The sequence below is a fragment of the Giraffa tippelskirchi genome, chromosome 3, assembly GCF_054371585.1.
Source record: "Giraffa tippelskirchi isolate mGirTip1 chromosome 3, T2T-mGirTip1v1.2.pri, whole genome shotgun sequence".
Classification (NCBI taxonomy): domain Eukaryota; kingdom Metazoa; phylum Chordata; class Mammalia; order Artiodactyla; family Giraffidae; genus Giraffa; species Giraffa tippelskirchi.
The window spans coordinates 155,597,511-155,616,387 of NC_137277.1; the positions used below are offsets into that span (position 1 = coordinate 155,597,511).

The 18,877-nt window shown below is 34.8% G+C and overlaps 1 protein-coding gene and 1 long non-coding RNA gene across 35 annotated transcripts in view; one reads left to right on the forward strand and one right to left on the reverse strand.

The window, feature by feature from the left end:
* Positions 1-18,877, forward strand: part of MAP2 (microtubule associated protein 2) — a 294,336-nt gene that overhangs the window by 228,206 nt on the left and 47,253 nt on the right. For 33 of the 34 annotated variants that reach the window (XM_081582662.1, XM_081582653.1, XM_081582659.1 and 30 more), the window contains 2 exons: positions 13,509-13,622; positions 16,421-16,498. In XM_081582662.1, coding sequence (XP_081438788.1) covers positions 13,509-13,622; positions 16,421-16,498 — 192 coding nt within the window. The remainder of the gene's footprint in view (positions 1-13,508; positions 13,623-16,420; positions 16,499-18,877) is intronic. The other variant, XM_081582690.1, reaches the window with a different exon arrangement.
* Positions 6,994-16,610, reverse strand: LOC145542896 (uncharacterized). Its single transcript, XR_014080219.1, has 4 exons — positions 16,305-16,610; positions 15,706-15,905; positions 11,966-12,055; positions 6,994-8,564 (listed from the first exon to the last, which is right to left on the reverse strand). It is a non-coding gene; the product is annotated as an uncharacterized LOC145542896 (long non-coding RNA).

Below are 18,877 nucleotides of genomic sequence, written 5' to 3' on the forward strand. Positions count from 1 at the left end.
CATCACTAGGTTCTAAGTGTTTTGAGGTGGAAGCGGTGCTTCATTCATCTCCATGTTCCTTCTGGTATATAATGCAATGCTTATACTCCACGGTAGGTGCTAATAAATATTTTTGAAAGTGAGATAAAGAAGAGAGAATCTGAAACTATCACAACACTGTGAATCAGCTATACCCCAATGCAAAGTAAAAAGTTCAGAGAAAAGAAAAAAAAGAAAGAGAGAAAGTTAGTATTCATGTTCAATTTTGAGAATGGAAATTATATAAACAAAATAGGGCTACAAAAACTTTGAATATATTTTGTATATATATTGTGTAAACAATATATTTGTGGGAAAGATGATGTTGGGAATATTGGAATTAAAGAGGCAGATGGAGGAACATGGGAGGAGGCTGGATTCAGAGTAAAGACTGTAGAAGTGTTGACTAGCTCAATCAAGTTGGAATTCTGAAATATTGTTGTAAAGAGAGTGTCATGGAGGGATATAGCAGAAGACTTGTTATGTTCTGCAAATGGAAATGAAGATTTGGAGTGAAGAAAGCATATCTTTGACTTAAGATAGAAGTAAGACATCTGATTAGAAATACAGTCTTGATGATGAAAACACCTGAACTGGGAAGAATATAAAAAATCAGGATAAATGACCTTTCTGAGACACATCCAATCTAACAGCTAAGAAGTACACAGATATTGAACAACTTTTCTTATTCATTCTTGCAAAATAGAGTCTAATTGGCCTCAACAGAAAATGATACTGAAATATCCTGCAAACAGAACTCTAAAATGCACACCTTTGTTGATCTTCTGGCTTTAAGGTAAAGATTGCCTCACTACTATAAATCAGAAGGCCACATAAATTTCATTTCTGACAAATGGACAAACTGAATCTTAAAGAAAATGGGTGCTCTAAGTCATAGACTTAGTTATAGTTCATTAAAGGAATATACTAGCAGTGTCTTGGAGAGATGTTATATATCCTATTTTTGAAGGTCAAGCTGATTGATATATCACCAATGTTCTTTTACACTGCTTCATCTTTGAGTCTATAAAATTACTTGAAAATTATAAGCTCTTAGGTAATAAACAGCATTTCCCTATTGAATAACAAGGATATTTATTCACTAATTTTAGGAAAAATGTTTCAGTTTCAATCAGACACACTTCTCTAGTTTTCTTATTTTAAAAAATCTTAAAAGCTGCATGTAGTTGATGATTTTCTTTCCTTTTTGACATATTAAAATGAAAGATGTTCCCATTTACATTTTCTAATTTTAATTATTATTTCAGTATTTAAAGGACAGTATTTAATTAAACTACTGTTAATTTTATAAGCAGTTTTTAAAATGAATCAGTTCTTTGGATACTTTTTCTCCTTGTTGCATTTCCATGCTACTATTCTTTATCTTAAGCTAAAGTGTAGTTTTTTTTTCTTTAAAAATTATCTATTGGTTTTTTGAAAAACCAAGATTTGTGACTTAAAGCATTGGAAAGATTGGAATAAACCTGTTCTCCTGAGAGCTTTAACCAGAATTGACTTTTCTCCAAAAAAAAAAAAAAATTGCACTAACTTGGCCTGTCTCACAAAGCATGTAAGACAGTTCTTCCAGGCCAGTTGTCAACCAATTCTTCTGTCTTGATTGTAGTAAAAAAGAAACAGAGAAATGAGTTTGAAGCAAGTGCAGATACCACTTTCAAAAGTCGCATTTTAGGAGAGGAAGTTCGTTCAATAAGGATAACAATGATCTCTGTCCTCTTGAAACTATTTGCCATCCCACCTTTGACAGTTTTAAGTATGATATATCACCCTTGGCACCCACAGTTTGCAAGTATTTCTAGAGGTATGTTTGGTTTCAATAAGACCCACTACACAGAAGAGATATAGATTGAGATAAGTAAACAACATTGAAGCAAAATCATCAATGTAAAATTTTATTTCAACAGATAATTAGAAGGTATTTTCTAAAGTAGTATTTGTATGTTATTTGCAAATTTCTGAAGGTTACTTTGAAATTACTATTACTTGTTTTTGTTTATCTTAACATAAACCTTTTGTATCCCATAGTTGGAGAGAAATTCATTTAATAGGATGTTTCATGGAATGCATTAATCAATTCAGAATACAAAAGATATTTTTATTCTAGAATAATGTTTGGCATAAATTTTTAAATTCTATTCAAGTCTTCGCTTTTTACTATCATAATAGTATAAATATAACATTAGACTTTACACTTATTTTCTTACTTAAAAAAATTATTTTCTTATTTGCAAATTCTCTTGATTTTGCTACTCAGAGACCCTGGAAAAGATCCTTAACTATCAACAATTTTGCTTTTTGGAATGTTTCCAAAGAAACAGTCCTCCTTATCTTATGTTATGGCTGAGCTCTAGTTAACAAGCATTATTAAAGACTAAAAGAAGGATGACTCAAAATTATCTTTCTCATTTTTTTGTTTTCTTTTCTATCATAGCATTTTAGTTTTCAGAATTTCATAATGTAATTAATTCCACTGTCCCTTTCCCTGAAGTATAATTGAAACATGGTTCTCAGGTTATATATATTCAGTTATAATTTGGAAATGATAAAGAATTACCATGTGTACTTAGTGACTTAAAAGTCTGCCAAGTCCTTTCAGGACTGATATAAAGAGAATATTTGTGAACAATATTTTATATAACCCCAGTGCCAAAAATAAGATAGGCAATTGTAAAAGAGAATCACTTAAAATACATACACTTCATGAGACACTGACTAAGAAGAATCAAATAAGGTGGATGTTGTATATTATTATCTACACATTCATTCTTAGAACTATGTTAGGACTAGAGGCTTAAACAAAGTCATGTTGGTCTGTTTGCTGACTGAAGGTACACTATGATGTACTATGACAAAAGCAATCTTCCCTCCACATCGTTTCTAAATTCTGTAAGGTTCTAGGTCACAAGGCCTCCAAAGATTTAAAATTATTATCTTGGGGATGAGATGGAGCCAACAAAATGTAGCTAAGCTGATGATTTTTACCTTTTTATTGTAACAGTTTTTCCCTAGATAAAATCTTTCAGTTTATAGAAGTAACTGGTAAAGACTCTTCCTGATATATAGAGCACTTACACTTTAAAACTTTGCTCCAATGATTTTTTTTTTCTTTTTTGGAATCTAGAATGTTTTTCCATTTTTTCATTGTGTTCTCTGTCTCAGACATTCTTGGTTTTGCAACTGTAGAAGCAATAATTTCCCCATGTGAAATCTTAGACTCGTGCTGGTGCCCAAGTCTTTTGAGGTACCCAAAACAGATAAAACTTTGAAGACACAGATAGACCTTTATGTGCATGAATGCTGGCACATGCATAGATTCACACACACACACGTACACACGCATGTGTGCAAGTGCTGTTCTGCACACACAGTACATTTTGTATTGTTTATCACACAGTTACTCTAAGGATGAATTTTTTCAATCTCTCTTAGTTTTATAGATATTTCACCTCTTCATTAATGTTATTAATAATGTCTTCTGCTACATTCCTTGTGTGATGTGCTCAAGACAATACAGACAGTAATCCAATTTCTTTCAAGTCTACAAGGAGTAGTACAATTGTAATGGTTTTGACAAATGCAAAACTTGAGCATTACAAGGCTCTAAAAGCATTTTATCAGTTCCCTCAGTGCCTTAATTATTGTACTCAATTTATTGATATTAAGCAGTTTGAAATTTTCAGAGGGCCATATTCCCCAAGACATTTCTTTCTCAAATTAATTTAGAATCAATAAAATATTGCAAGCTGATTTAATTAGTAAATGTTTACTATATGAAATACAAACAACACTGCAAATATGCACATATTACTACATTTAGATCCTCCAATACCACCAACAGCACAAACCTTTAATTAGAATATATAATTATAAAGCTAAGCCATATTTGCTTGCTATATTTCTTCTGCTGTACCCTGAAAACTAGAAGTGAAATTCTCCAGTAGGTACTGTTTTTGATTGGTGCTTTGCCTTTCTAATTACTTTTGATTGCATATATGTTATTCTTAACTTGCAATATCCTTCTACTGATAACCATTTTAATTTACAAAGTCTTTCCCTTTGAGTAAATTAAACATTAGGCCAATTCTATCCAAGTTCTAAGAACTTCATTTGAGTAGATTAAATTGGCCATCTAAACAAGATTATGGATTCAAGCACATAGGTTGAAATAGGGAAAAAAGAGAAAGAGGGAAAATTCTCCTACAGTCATACACTGTACTCCTAATCCTAGGCCAAGTGGTTGCAAATGCCTTTCAGAAGAGGCCCATGTGAGTGACTGTGAATGTATAGATCAGCCAAAATCTGTGGCCCTTACTAGAAAAATCTTAGGAAAAAAAACATGTTCTTCAATGAGATTGTCCCACTTTCCAGTACAATTTAAATATTGAACACCATGTCTTACTCATCTTCATAGCCTTGGTAATGACTGAGCATAGTTACATCATCTGGAGTGGGTGCAATATAACTTAAATTTAAGTACCCTTCAGAATGAACTTTGTGCAGTCATGATTCCTCATCTTAAATGCATTTATCTCCATAGACTAACATTACTGCAAAGGCATTTTCCCTCGTAAATTTATCCTTGTTTTAGTCAGTAAATCTTTGGAATTCATCTTTGAAAGAAAAAGCTGGTACGCAGAGATCTACAGCTGTCGTGCTGGCCAGGTAGCTAGGGTGTGACCCTTTGAGATCAATGGGAATCTGATTAGGGAGGGATATGCCAAGCTGGCCTCTTTAATAAGTACTAAGGTACCAGAGAAACAAACAAAACAACAACAAAAACCAATCTGCTCTTTTAATTTCCTTCATCAACAGTTGATCATGGGTAACAGCTTCAGAGAGACCATTCACTCTCCAAATTAAGCTGGAGTAGAGGCAAGGAGCTTTCCTTCTTTCCCTGTTTTTATGAATTTATCTAGGGTATTTGTTTAGCTGAGCGCTTTGAACACAGTGCTTTCCTTGTTGACTAGTTTCCATCAGCAGCAGCAATTAGCTTCGGTTTCCTAGGCAACCATTCTCTACCCCACTGAGAAAAACCTTTTCTTGACAGAAGCATTCTGTCTAAAATTGTTTTGTTTTCCTTCTTTCACAAGTGTACGGTAGGCTTACTTGTCATTTCTTTTAACACAGCACTATTATACTTATTATTCTTAAAAGCAAAAACACTTTCTGCCTTTTATATTCCATATGGTTGAATTTATTGTCAACGTCTCTTACTTTTCTCTTAACCTGAAAGAAATCAACAAAAATATATTCTCAGGCATATGCCAACTTGCTTGGATTTTTTTTGTTCACAGTGTAATCAGTGAGCCTTTACATATTCAAGTCATCTCAGCTGGTTGTGATGAAAACCCAAAAGGTACACATTAAAAATCAGACTTCTTTGTATACCAACAATGTCATATGTTGCTCAGAACCAGGTTGGAATTGTCAGGGCCACTGAGAAAGTTTCAGCTCCATTGTTTATAAATCAAACAAACAATATTGATAGATTAATATAACAAAATAACTAAACCAAAAATAGGTGCTAAAAACAGGGCCTGACACTGGCAACAGAATTTGACATGATAAAATAATGTGACCAGAAGTGCATAGTGGTGTCGCATGAATCAGCATCGTGGAAAAAACTGGAGGATTGCAAACGGACTATAAGTGCTGAATATCCCTGGATCGGAAATATCCCCTAGAGAAGGAAATGCCAACCCACTCCAGTATTCTTGCCTGGGAAATCCCACGGACAGAGGAGCCTTGTCACAGAAGAGTTGGACACAACTTAGCGGCTAAACAACAGCAACATGGTATAAGGATAGAGTAAAATTTACCTTATCGTTTTAGTTTCAAGAATAACTGGCAGGAGCCTGATACAGTCTGTTAGACAATGACCCAAAATTCAAGCAAGAAGGTACTCACTGGGAAAAACGACAGAATTGCCCTAATGTATGACAGAAACTGTCCGTCTTTACCTACATTTTGTCAATAAAATGATGATAGTAGACTTGATGATAACAAAACTGTGAATGTGATTAAAATAGTAATGTGTAATTTAAATAAGCACTTTATATATATATATATGTATATATATGTATTTCATTTAGTTGTCCCAATATACCAAAAGATGAATATCACTTCAGTTCCCCTTTTTAGATGGGGAAACTGAAGCTTAGAGAGAGTATTTACTTGCAGTTACTAAGAGCTAAAGACAGGATTTGATTCCAGATTTTCTGACATCAGAATCTATTATGATATAAAATATTTGTACAACACTGATATAAATCAAAATTATATTCTAATGAGACAGTAAATTGCCGTTACCCATTATTTTGCTAGTTTTCCAACTTGGAAAATATGTTACTGTGTGGAATATATAATATTGACAGGAAATAGAAGTGCCTAGTGTAGCAACTTGCTTAATAACCTTGTATTGCAGTATGATATTTATTCATTATGTAGGAGAATGTAAGTAGCTTAGCATCGTATCTTCAAGGTATTGTCAAGTAGGTTTCTGTGGATGAGAGCATGTCTCAGTTTCTTATACTTATTTACTTCTATTGTTGGTATATGCTTCCACCAATATATTTACCCAATAACAAAAATAAACATGCTTTCCAGAATTCAGTTCAGTCTCCTGAGGACTGCTTTGATCCTCTTGTGAATACCAACCCCATGTCTGTTATTCGGGATATGTTTACAAGACAGACTTCACCTTTTTACCTGTAGCTGTTTATATTGATGATACATTGTCACTTGTTGCTCTATTCCCTGGGTTTTATCTTTAAAACTTTTATTTTATATAAGCCTATAAGCAGTGGCACCCACTCCAGTACTCTTGCCTGGAAAATCCCATGGATGGAGGAGCATGGTAGGCTACAGTCCATGGGGTCTCAAAGAGTTGGACACGACTGAGCGACTTCACTTTCACTTTTCATAAGCAATAACATTATTTAAAGGTTATAAAATGGATTTGTTTTAAAGAAGTTGTTTTTAATGTTTTCAGTCTAGCTGATTTATAGACAGATCATTTATCAGATCAGTTCCAAGATATCATTCATTTTGCTTAGGCATGACAAGACTTTATGGCCACATCATGAGCTATTTTTGTATTAGTTATAAAAACTGTGTCATTACCATAATGACACTGCTGGTAAAATTATACCAAGTTAATATTCAAATACTGGTTGTGAGGTTTTCACTGAAATTCTAAATCCTTGACATTAACAAAATAAAGAATAAAATACACATTATACAACATTCTTAAGACAATTTCAAATATAGACTAAAAATGTCCACTTCTGAAAATTTTAGATGTTCAAAAGAAACATAACTGATCCTTTCAGAATTTCACATTACAGTAAGATGTGTCATGTTTTCAGCTGCAAGTTCAGTTCAATTCAGTTCAGTCGCTCAGTTGTGTCCTACTCTTTGTGGCCCCATGGACTACAGCAAGCCAGGCCTCCCTGTCCATCACCAACTCCTGGAGTTTACCCAAACTCATGTCCATTGAGTCAATGATGCCATCCAACCATCTCATCCTCTGTTGTCCCCTTCTCCTCCTGCCTTCAATCTTTCCCAGCATCAGAGTCTTTTCTAATGAGTCAGTTCTTCGCATTAGATGGCCAAAGTATTGGAGTTTCAGCTTCAACATCAGTCCTTCCAATGAATATTCGGGACCAATTTCCTTTAGGGTGGACTGGTTGAATCTCCTTGCTGTCCAAGGGACTCTCAACAGTCTTCTCCAACACCACAGTTCAAAAGCATCAATTCTTTGGTGCTCAGCTTTCTTTAGAGTCCGACTCTCACATCCGTACATAACTACTGGAAAAACCATAGCTTTGACTAGACAGACCTTTGTTGGCAAAGTAATGTCTCTACTTTTTAATATGCTGTCTAGGTTGGTCATAACTTTTCTTCCAAGGAGAAAGTGTCTTTTAATTTCATGGCTGCAGTCACCATCTGCAGTGACTTTGGAGCCCCCCAAAATAAAGTCACTCTGCATATAAGTTAAATAAGTAGGGTGATAATATACAGTCTTGATGTACTCCTCTTCCAATTTGGAACCAGTCTGTTCCGTGTCCAGTTCTAACTGTTGCTTCTTGACCTGCATACAGACTTCTCAGGCGGCAGGTCAGGTGGTCTGGTATTCCCATCTCTTTCAGAATTTTCCACAGTTTGTTGTGATCCACACAGTCAAAGGCTTTGGCATAGTCAATAAAGCAGAAGTAGATGTTTTTCTGGAACTCTATTGCTTTTTCAGTGATCCAATGGATGTTGGCAATTTGATCTCTGGTTCCTCTGACTTTTCTAAATCCAGCTTGAACATCTGGAAGTTCACGGTTCACATACTGTTGAGCCTGGCTTGGAGAATTTTGAGTATTGCTTTGCTAGCATATGAGATGAGTACAATTGTGCGGTAGTTAGAGCATTCTTTAACATTTCCTTTCTTCGGAGCCAAAGCAAAAACAACACCTAGTTGTGGATGTTACTGGTGATGGAAGTAAAATCTGATGTTGTAAAGAGCAATATTGCATAGGAACCTGTAACGTTAGATCAGTGAATCAAGGCAAATGGAAGTGGTCAAACAGGGGATGGCAAGAGGGAACATCGACTTTTTAGGAATCAGCAAACTAAAATGGGCTGGTATGGGTGAATTTAACTCAGATGACCATTAGATATACTACCATGGGCAAGGACCCCTTAGAAGAAATGGAGTAACCATTATGGTCAACAAAGAGTCTGAAATGCAGTACTTGGATGAAATCTCAAAAACGACAGAGTAATCTCTGTTCGTTTCCATGGCAAGCCATTCAGTATCACAGTAATCCAAATCTATGCCCCGACCAGTAATGCTGAAGAAGCTGAAGTTGAATGGTTCTATGAAGACCTACAAGACCTTCTAAAACTAACACCCCAAAAAGATGTCCTTTTCATTATAGGGGACTGGAATGCAAAACTAGAAAGAAATACCTGGAGTAATAGGCAAATTTGGCCTTGTGAAGATCCATGTTAACTCTCAGTGAAGTATAATGAATAGTACTTTGTCAATGTATGCATAATCTGTATTCATCTTTAATCTTCTGAGCAACTAAATCCTATGCAAAATTTTGTATGTATGATGTTTGGAAGGAAAAATTAACAACAAAATATTAGAAAGTAAGAAAGGGAATAAGAATGTAGAACAAGTAAGCAATGAAGAATTAAAATGTAGTCTAATCTCTTCATCACAAAAAGAATGTTTCATGTTGCTCATTGTCCTCAGCAGTAGATAAGGGTTATCATGCTTCTAGAAACACTGTCTAGAAGACCCTCGATAATTGGGCTTACTGGCTGAATCTAGAGCAGATGGTAGCCCAGAACCTACATAGCCAAAGAAGTATGTATGAAGCCAGGAAATAAATAAGTAACATCCCTCTAGCTTTGCCTAGGGAAAGAAAGCAACAATAACAACCAGAAAAACTGGCCGTCAACATAGATAATCACAGATTAATCATACTATCCTATAATTCAACATAAATAGCCTCGTTGGGCTGGAACTCTTACTGCATATCACTATTGCTCTTTCTTTAAGTAGAAATATAAAAGTAGAAAACTCAGAACAATGTATGACTGAGAGAAAATAAAAACATCTTGGTGAAGAACTAGTGGGAAATCTTTTTATTTGAATTCTTGATGTGCCAGGCCTGTTGTATATTTGAGTTCCTCGCAACAACCTGTGAGATGAGTATTACTATCATTTCCATTTTTTTTGGTTGAGGAATTGAAACTCAATGAGTTTGAGTAAAATTCCAAAGATGAAGTAACTAGAAGGTAGCAATGCTGGGGTTTATGCCCACATATCTCTGCGTTAAAGTCCATGTGACTTTGTCTAACGTACACTATAAAAGATAGTAATACTCTAGATAGATAGAAGGATATGATAGAAGGGTGGATGGATGGGTGGTGGCATTTTAAATTGACTGGACCGTTTGAAACCCCCAGAGCAACCCTATATTTGTGTTTTCCTGAATAAACTGTAAAATTATAATAATATTAGAAAATACACTTATTTTCTATTTTTAAAGTTCTAACAATATTATTTTCCCCAGAATGGAATATAATGTGTCGTGAACTTGGCTCCCACACAGCCTATTTGATTATTCTAAAGTAGCATTTCTTATAATCTGTGAATTTCCTTTGAACAAAAAAAAAGATCAGTTCTCTCCTAAGATTGGGCTAAATTATTTTCTTACTAGTTTTGATTAAATACCTACAAATATAAAATCAGCTTATTCAACTATGAAACTCAAATACATTTAAATTAATGTTCTTTGAAACAGCAAACCCAATGAAATTCAAATGTCCTGCTACTTTCCATCTAAATTAATATTGTTTTGCTAAAACTAAATTATCACTCATAAAACATGTGGTACCAGCTGATTTAGTGCATTTTACTTAAGTTGGCCCTGTCTAAACTGATTGGAGACAAGTTATGATTCAATTTTCCCTTTATTTATCTCTGTTTAGAATATTTTGAAAGCCTGTACAGTGCCTAAATATGTCATTTGACCTACACCTCATGTAAATGCATTCTTTATTAAGTCCACCTCTGTTCTCATTAGCCAAGAACGTGTAAACTAATTCTTCATGGTGTCAGAATTATTGTAAATACACTCTCAAGCAAAATGACTGGTATAATTATGTAGCTCACTTGTAATTTGTTCACATAAATTAGCAGACATTTGTATTATTTTTATTGGACTATCTTCCCAATTTAAACAAATTTAATTTTTTAACTACTCTCAGATCCTGGAAAATTCTTCAGAAAGTACAGAAGAATTTTGGAACCCCATTTAAGAAATACTGTTCTAGAATGCATCAAAATCTTAAGAATACAATAAATTATATAAATGGGGGGTTAAATTAGTAAATGTAGTAACAGGCACAGATTACTTCTGAATTTGTGTAAATATTATGAACAAGCTTTTCATCTTGATTTTTCATCCTTTCAAAAAATTGTGTTAAGGGTCCAATCTGGATAAAGTTCAATGAGAGAAGCTTCGAAAATTGCAACAATGACAGAGAGAAAATCCTTGACTTGGGAAACTACATAGTAGTGGAGATAAGGCTTGTGTACCAGCACAATTTCACGCAAGATATATTTCCTAAGTCCTATAGGGATATACTAATGTGCATAGTGCCAACAGGGAGATGCAGGAATGATCCAGAAGATGCATGGGTTTTATATATATCCCATTTTCTGGAGTGCTTGCTCCACCTCTCCACTGCGTTATGTTCTCCATAAAACACTTGGATGCTAGAAGTGCTAAACATTACTCTATTGATTTTTAAATGTCTGAATTTCATTGAAAGTTAATATATGTAAGTGGCAATTCACAAAACGTAAAATAATTCTTTTTGTTATATTATTAAACAGTGTAGACAACAAAGAAGTGTCTCCAAGTGGATTTAACTTTCTGTGGCCTGTTTTGCAGTGTTCTTTCCGTTGATAATGTCACTCTGGGGGATTAGCCCTTCAACCCAGCAGCTTGGCTTCATGAAAACACGCAGCCCTTCTTCCTCCTCTGTCCTCCCCACCAAATAGCATAGCAGTTACAGTGCTTTGGTGATTACAATGCTTAATTTCTTACAGTGCTTTGATGATTGTTATTGTCACATATTTACCTGCAAAAGCTAAAATGGAACTAAAATGCTAATAAAATAGTACTGTCTCTTAGAAATAAAATATTCATCTTCCTGAGGTAAATTATCTATTACAGTTTCTAGCATAGTCTTCAAGATATATAGGTAGATAGGTAGGTAGGTAGATAAATGATTAGACAGATAGATATTGGTCAACCACTTGTTACATAGTCTCCAAATATAATCAGGAATAGCGATAGTGTACATTAGATACATGAATAGACAAACAGATCTGAGAGTGTGTTTCCTTGATTCATACCTTTAAAGGAGTTCATATATTTCCTTTAGTAATTCACACATGACTGCTAGAGAATTTTTTCGTTATTTTTCCATTATTCCTTCTGTTGTTCTGTTAAGAGGAAAAACATCATAATAGTTAGAAAACCTGGGTTCTAATATGTTTTGCCTCCATCAGCTGTGTGAACTTGAGCAAATCTCATCAATATACCCAGCCTTTATCTCCTCATCTGCAAAATGGGAAAATTTAGACAAACTTCTCTCAACGTTCTTTTAGCTCTAAAATTGTGTGATACTATGAATTAAATTGTATAGGTTAAAACATCCTTATAAAGATGAATTGTATCTTTGCTACTCGATACTGTAATTGTTCCATACTTGTTTTTGATAGTAAAGAGAAAGGATCCTTCGTTGTTGAAATTAAAATGAGCGCAAAGTAGACTAATTTCGTAGTGGTAGATGTTTTTATATAAATATGATGAAAAAATTCTGTAGAATTTTACCTCTAATTTAGAAAATATTTTTAATCTCAAAAGACTTCTTTCCTTTTTAGTTGATGTTATATGGATCATCATTGCCTGAATTTTTTCTGACAAGGTTATATAAAGTTAGCATTGACATGGCTCAGCAGATGCTGTGACAGGCCAAAAACTAGTGATCAGGCATCTCACAGACTGATCGGTTTAATAATGAACTCCCCTCTCACTCTAGCTTTTTAAAATGAAACTATTGCACCGCCTATAGGGCTTTCCTGGTCGCTCAGCAGTAAAGAATTCACCTGCTCACACAGGACATGTGGGTTTGATCCCTGGGTTGGGAAGATCCCCTAGAGAATGAAATGGAAACCCACTCTGGTATTCTTGCCTGGAAAATTCCATAGACAGAGGAGCCTGGTGGGCTACAGTCCATGGAATCACAAAGAGTCAGACATGACTTAGCAACTAAACAACAACAACAGTTACACTGACTAAGTTGAATATATATCATATGGCCTTAAAGACCTTTAAACCATCCACTATTGAGAAAAGGAGCAGCTCTTTAGAAAGGGACTATCTGATACATCATTTCCATGTATTCCACTCAAATTTTATCTTCCCAGGTTTTTCTTAATCTCTCTTCAAACTGAACCCAGATAGTGTTATTTAATCACAAATTCACATTTTGAAGCATCTTCCTATGATTTTAAGTCATCTCTTCAGATTAGCATAGAAGAGTGTTTTACTGGGTCTAAAATAATACATCGTTTCTGTTTATATAAACTTTTTTTTTTTTAACTGCCATACAGGTTGTTTTCTTTAGTTCCGTGTGCATTTCGCTTAGCTCCCAGAATGCCAGCTCCTTTTATTTTCTTTCTCTGTCTCTCTCTCCTTTGTTTTTTGGTTTATGTGTTTGTCTGTGTGTGTTTGTTTTTTGGTTTATGTGTTTGTCTGTGTGTGTTTATCTGCAGCTTATCCTATTGCACTTTTTAGGGAGAAAGACAGTGAAATACAATTCTAATTGACTGTATTGTTTGATTAATTTTCCTCCTGTTTTAGATGACTCATCGTTTTATTTTCTTTTTACAGAGGAGGTGTCTGCAAGGATAGTTCAAGTAGTCACAGCAGAAGCTGTAGCAGTCCTGAAAGGTGAACAAGAAAAAGAAGCTCAGCCTAAAGATCAACCTCCTGCTCTGCCTTTAGGTAAATGAGAAAGTCTCAGGTCAGGGGCAGTGTCTGCTGCACCTCAATCACAGGATCAAGTGTTCACATTCAAAGATAGGCCGTATCTCATACTCCATCCCTACTTCTGACATTCATCAAATATCTCTGTCGGGATCCACTGGGACCTATTTTCAGCTTTCTCAACAGGCTGATTGCGGTGTTTCAATAGTCTTTAGGACAGTCAACTTATAACTACACTTTGCCCCTAAATTGCCCTTCATTTTTCTTTTCCAGACCACTAGAGATAGTTATTAAAAAAGTAAAGCCAATGCACTTTGATGTCATGGCCCCAACTCATAAGGAAAATGTTCTAATGCTTTAATTAGAGATGATTGTTTTTCCCTTTATGGGTTTTGGTTCAGTTCAGTTCAGTCGCTCAGTCGTGTCCAACTCTTTGCGACCCCATGAATCGCAGCACACCAGGCCTCCCTGTCCATCACCAACTCCCAGAGTCTACACAAACCCATGTCCATTGAGTCAGTGATGCCATCCAGCCATCTCATCCTCTGTCATCCCCTTCTCCTCCTACCCCCAATCCTTCCCAGCATCAGGGTCTTTTCAAATGAGTTAGCTCTTCACATCAGGTGGCCAAAGTATTGGAGTTTCAGCTTCAGCATCAGTCCTTCCAATGACTATTCAGGACTGATATCCTTTAGGATGGACAGGTTCGATCTCCTTGCAATCCAAGGGACTCTCAAGAGTCTTCTCTAACACCACAGTTCAAAAGTATCAATTCTTCGGCACTCAGCTTTCTTCACAGTCCAACTCTCACATCCATACATGACCACTGGGAAAACCATAGCCTTGGCTAGACAGACCTTTGTTGGCAAAGTAATGTCTCTGCTTTTTAATATGCTATCTAGGTTAGTCATAACTTTCCTTCTAAGGAGTAAGCGTCTTTTAATTTGGTTAATGATTGTCTATACTACAGTCTCTGGGGTCTCCCTGAAAAGGCTACCAAAACCTATAGCCAGAGATTGTTAGAATCATCAATGGCTAGTAGCTTATATGGGATACAATGATTGAATCCCATATAAGGTACTAGTCTTCACTTTGTTTATTTAAGGGCAATATATTAGCCCTCCCCCTCCATTGCAAGTCAAATGCCCTGCAGGACCAAACAGGTAATATAATGGCGCTCACCAAGGAAAACACTCTCAGCCAAAGGCTTGGTGCTCCTACTCTCAATGGATAGATAGATGCTAGATGTAGATGTGTATACATGCAGAGACACACAGAAAAGGAAATTCTCCTGCATTCAACATATGTTTATTTCACAGGTATGTATAACTAACCCATAGAAAGATGTGGTTTTAAAGCCTAAAAATAATATATAACTATTGTTCTTTCAGTCTTATGCATCTTTAATATTTGATTTTCTGATAAGCACTCTGTTGTCTATTAAAAATTAAACCATAAAAATTTTTCCTCTCTCAATAATAATTAAAAATAATCTCATTATATTCAATAAAATGTTCTTTGATGATCAAGGATTATTTTTGGCTAAAACAGAGAGGGAAAAACTTATCTAAAACATTAGCTTTCTTTCTGTGGTTTACTTCTGTTCTTTGAAATGAAAGGAAACCTTACTTTTTAAAAATTTTTTTTAATTTTTATACAGTTGGAAAGTTATTTTCCATTTACAGCTATTACAAAATACTGGGTATATTCCCCATGTTGTACAGTACATCCTTGAGCCTATCTTACACCCAATAGTTTATAGCTCCCATTCTCTACCCCTATATTGCCCCTCTTCCCTCCCTACTGGTAGCCACTAGTTTGTTCTGTCTGTGAATCTGCTTCTTTTTTGTTATAGATACTAGTTTTCTGTATTTTTTAGATTCCACATATAAATGATATACTCTATTTGTCTTTCTCTGTTTGACTTACTTCACTTAACATAATGCCCTGTTAGTGGCAAAATTTCATTATTTTTTAGAAGAAGAATCTCATTTAAAAAAAATAAAACTTTAAAATATCCTTTAGAAGCCCACAAGGCTTATTTAAAATAAATTTTGCCACTGGCCTTGACTGATAAATATTTCCTTTTAAAATCCCTTACCTTCGTGTGAGGGGTCATAAAGAAGGTAAGTGTCTTCAAGAGGAAAACGGAGTTAAGTGTGAATGAATTTCATCTTTTAGAACACTTCTCTTTGGTCTTCTTTCGTGTGTCGTGCCAAGGCCAGAATATTTCTCAGCTCCCACTAGTACATGTATCTATCTGAAGGTTGCCTCAGGCTGTGACAGCTTCATTTTTCTTTTCTGAGAATACATACAGAAGATGGATTTGACATTATACTCAGTGAACAAAATGTTGTTTAAAAAATACATTTCCTAAAATAGCTGTGATTAGTTTCCAGATCAAGATAAACAATAGTTTCCAGCTCTAACATATTTTTAATCAGTCAATTCAAATCCAAACTAAAATGCTTACCTGGCTGGGTTTGAACGTAGTAAATTAGGACCAGAATTAAATATTTTATTAATTGAAAGAGCAGACCAGAATTAATGAGATTAATGATAGAATTTTAGAAGTTATCTCTAATCCATTTTTATGGAGTGATTTTTTTTTTAATATTAAATGCTCTTCTTTTTTTAGGTTTTCAAAAATTTATGAATCAGGTAATGGGGCTGAAATAAAATAAGTCAAATGCAACTTACTATTGAATCTTTCCTTGAATTTCATAGTCCTTGTTACAGATGGCACAATTCCTACACGTCCACTGTGCTAGTAGGATTAATTGTTGTATCTCATTTTTCCGTTGTTTGATCTTTAGCAGCTGAAGAGACAGCTAATCTGCCTCCTTCTCCACCCCCATCACCAGCCTCAGAACAGACTGTCCCAGTGGAGGAAGGTAAGGCCTGTTGGACTCTTTGAGGTTTGTCTTCTTTTAAGGGTAAATAAACCTCAACCCATAAGTGCTGGACTTTGGTATTGGTTAGTATGTGACTCAGCTTGGGAGATGTCTGTTTCAAATAATCAAGAAGAAACAAAGACTTTAATTAAATGTATTACCATTTCTGTACATAAAATCAAAAGTAGATGAATATGGTAAATAAAACAGGAAAAATCTGCTGGATAAAGGAAAAGATAACTTTGTGTTTAAGTGGCTAGCTAGAATAACTACAGAGAACTAGTTTACTTCATGTAGAATGTTTTAAAGAGTAGATACAATTTAATTTTATAAGTGACTGAATAAAAATAAATCTATTGATGAAATCAATAGATTTGTTTTGGAAGAGTTGGCAGGAGCTGTCTCTGTTTTGCTCACTATTGTATTGCCAAGGGCTTCCCCAGGGCCAGACCTGTAGCAAACTCTCAATAAATATTAATGAATAAATGAAGAAGTCAGTGAACAAATTTGATACTGAGAGTAGTGAACTGGAAACTGAGATCATGGCTTCTTTCCTGCTGAGACCTTTTATTGTTCATGAATCTATTTATGCATTCAGTCAACATGGAATGCACTGTCAGCTTTTAAGTTAGCAATGAAGAAGCAGACAGATGCCTCTGAAGAATATCCATTTAGAATCTGAGATGAAAGGTACTATTTAAAAGCTAACTATTATTGGTTCTCTGACTTAGACCAGTTAACTTTTGTCTATTGTTTGAGAGTTACAAGAGAAGAAGAAAGTTTTTAAAATTTATTGAAAGCTTGCTTGTGTCAATATAATTTACTTTTAATATACTAAAATCAGAATATTAATACTTTTCCATTTTTGTCATTTATTTGTTGACTTATTTTTCCTTTTGTTGTGCCTTTTAGAGCTCATTTTATTGTGTTAAAAATTAAATAAGGTCACAAAAGAATCACTGTCTTTTTATAATCTGTAATTAGGTTTGTTTACATTATTTTTTGAATTACTAGAGGTTATTCTAAATTACTGAGCTATAAACTATCAATAAATATAATTTATTTTTGTCACAGATTTATAACCTTAAAGCTTTTTTAGCAAGATTTTTTTTCTTAAATTGAGGCTTTTTTTTCTAAGTCTACTGCCTGAAATAATTAGTCAAAATAATAAAAGAAAATTTGAGGACTATAAGCATTGCATATAATCAGTGTCATTATAACCACTGATGATTAGCTAATTCCCTGAAAAGGTGATTTGATCTTTTAATTCATACATTTGAAAGATCCTTTTTGGCCTTGATTTTGTCTGTTCACATCTATGGAGCACCTACAGGTTTCCTTGAGCTCTTCAAATTCTCTAAGTATACACTAGTAAGCAAAACAGACATGATCCTTCCTTGTAAGAAGCACAAAGTCTGGTGGAGAATGGAAATCCAGTAAATAAGTTCAGCAGTGGGAAGGAAATGAGCAGGGAGCTTTAAAGTAAAAGAAGAGTAATCTTACTTTATTGGAGGGTGAAGGGAGCTCATCTCAGAAGCCTGAGGAAGTGTTGGCCAAGGAAAGATGGATGAAAGGGGCAATTTGGGCAGAGGGACCAGGATGTTCAAGGGCTCTCAGGTGGGAAAGTACATGAAGTGTTCTGGGAATTGAAGGAGTCCCAGGGCTAATGTGTGAGAGGTGGGTGGAAGAGAGGAGTCTGGGAGTGTGAGCAGCGGCTTGGTTCAGGCTCCTGGATTTTACTCTGAATGTAGTAGAAAGCCTTCCATGAGAGCTCTGCTTCCCACAGGTCACTGAAAATGTTTCTGAACCCCTACTTTTTAAAGCCTTTCCCGTGTCAGGGAATCCTCTTAACCCAGAGAGGGGTATGATGTTGACTCCCAAGCCACCTAGAGTCAAGTAATTCATTCTTCTTACTGTTATATGTGAGTTTGAGTTAAAAGGGCAGCAAGGTCTTCCCAGTCATCTGAGACTCATCCAGTCTGTTTCTGGAGGGTGTACCATAGATATAATGAAAGTATAAATTAAAAATAGAATCACTTTCATATCTTGGTAACTTAGGTGTCATATTCCACAGTAACTGTTCCTTCACATTTCGGGATTGTTTTCCTCAAGGTGTTTCAGTATATTTGGGGAAAATGTCAACTTACTTCCTACTAAAAGTAATTTGAAGATATTTTTAACATTTTCAAACTGAACATGTATTTTTATTGAATTTTTTTCAAAAGAAAGCCTCAACCTATACAAAGTCCTAATGACTTGCTTTTAAAAAGATAACCATATTTTTTAGTTATATAGAAAAAATACGTAATTTCAAACTCTATTGATTTAAAAGATTAGGTAATATTTTTACCTTAAATTTATGAAAGGCATGTGATCTAG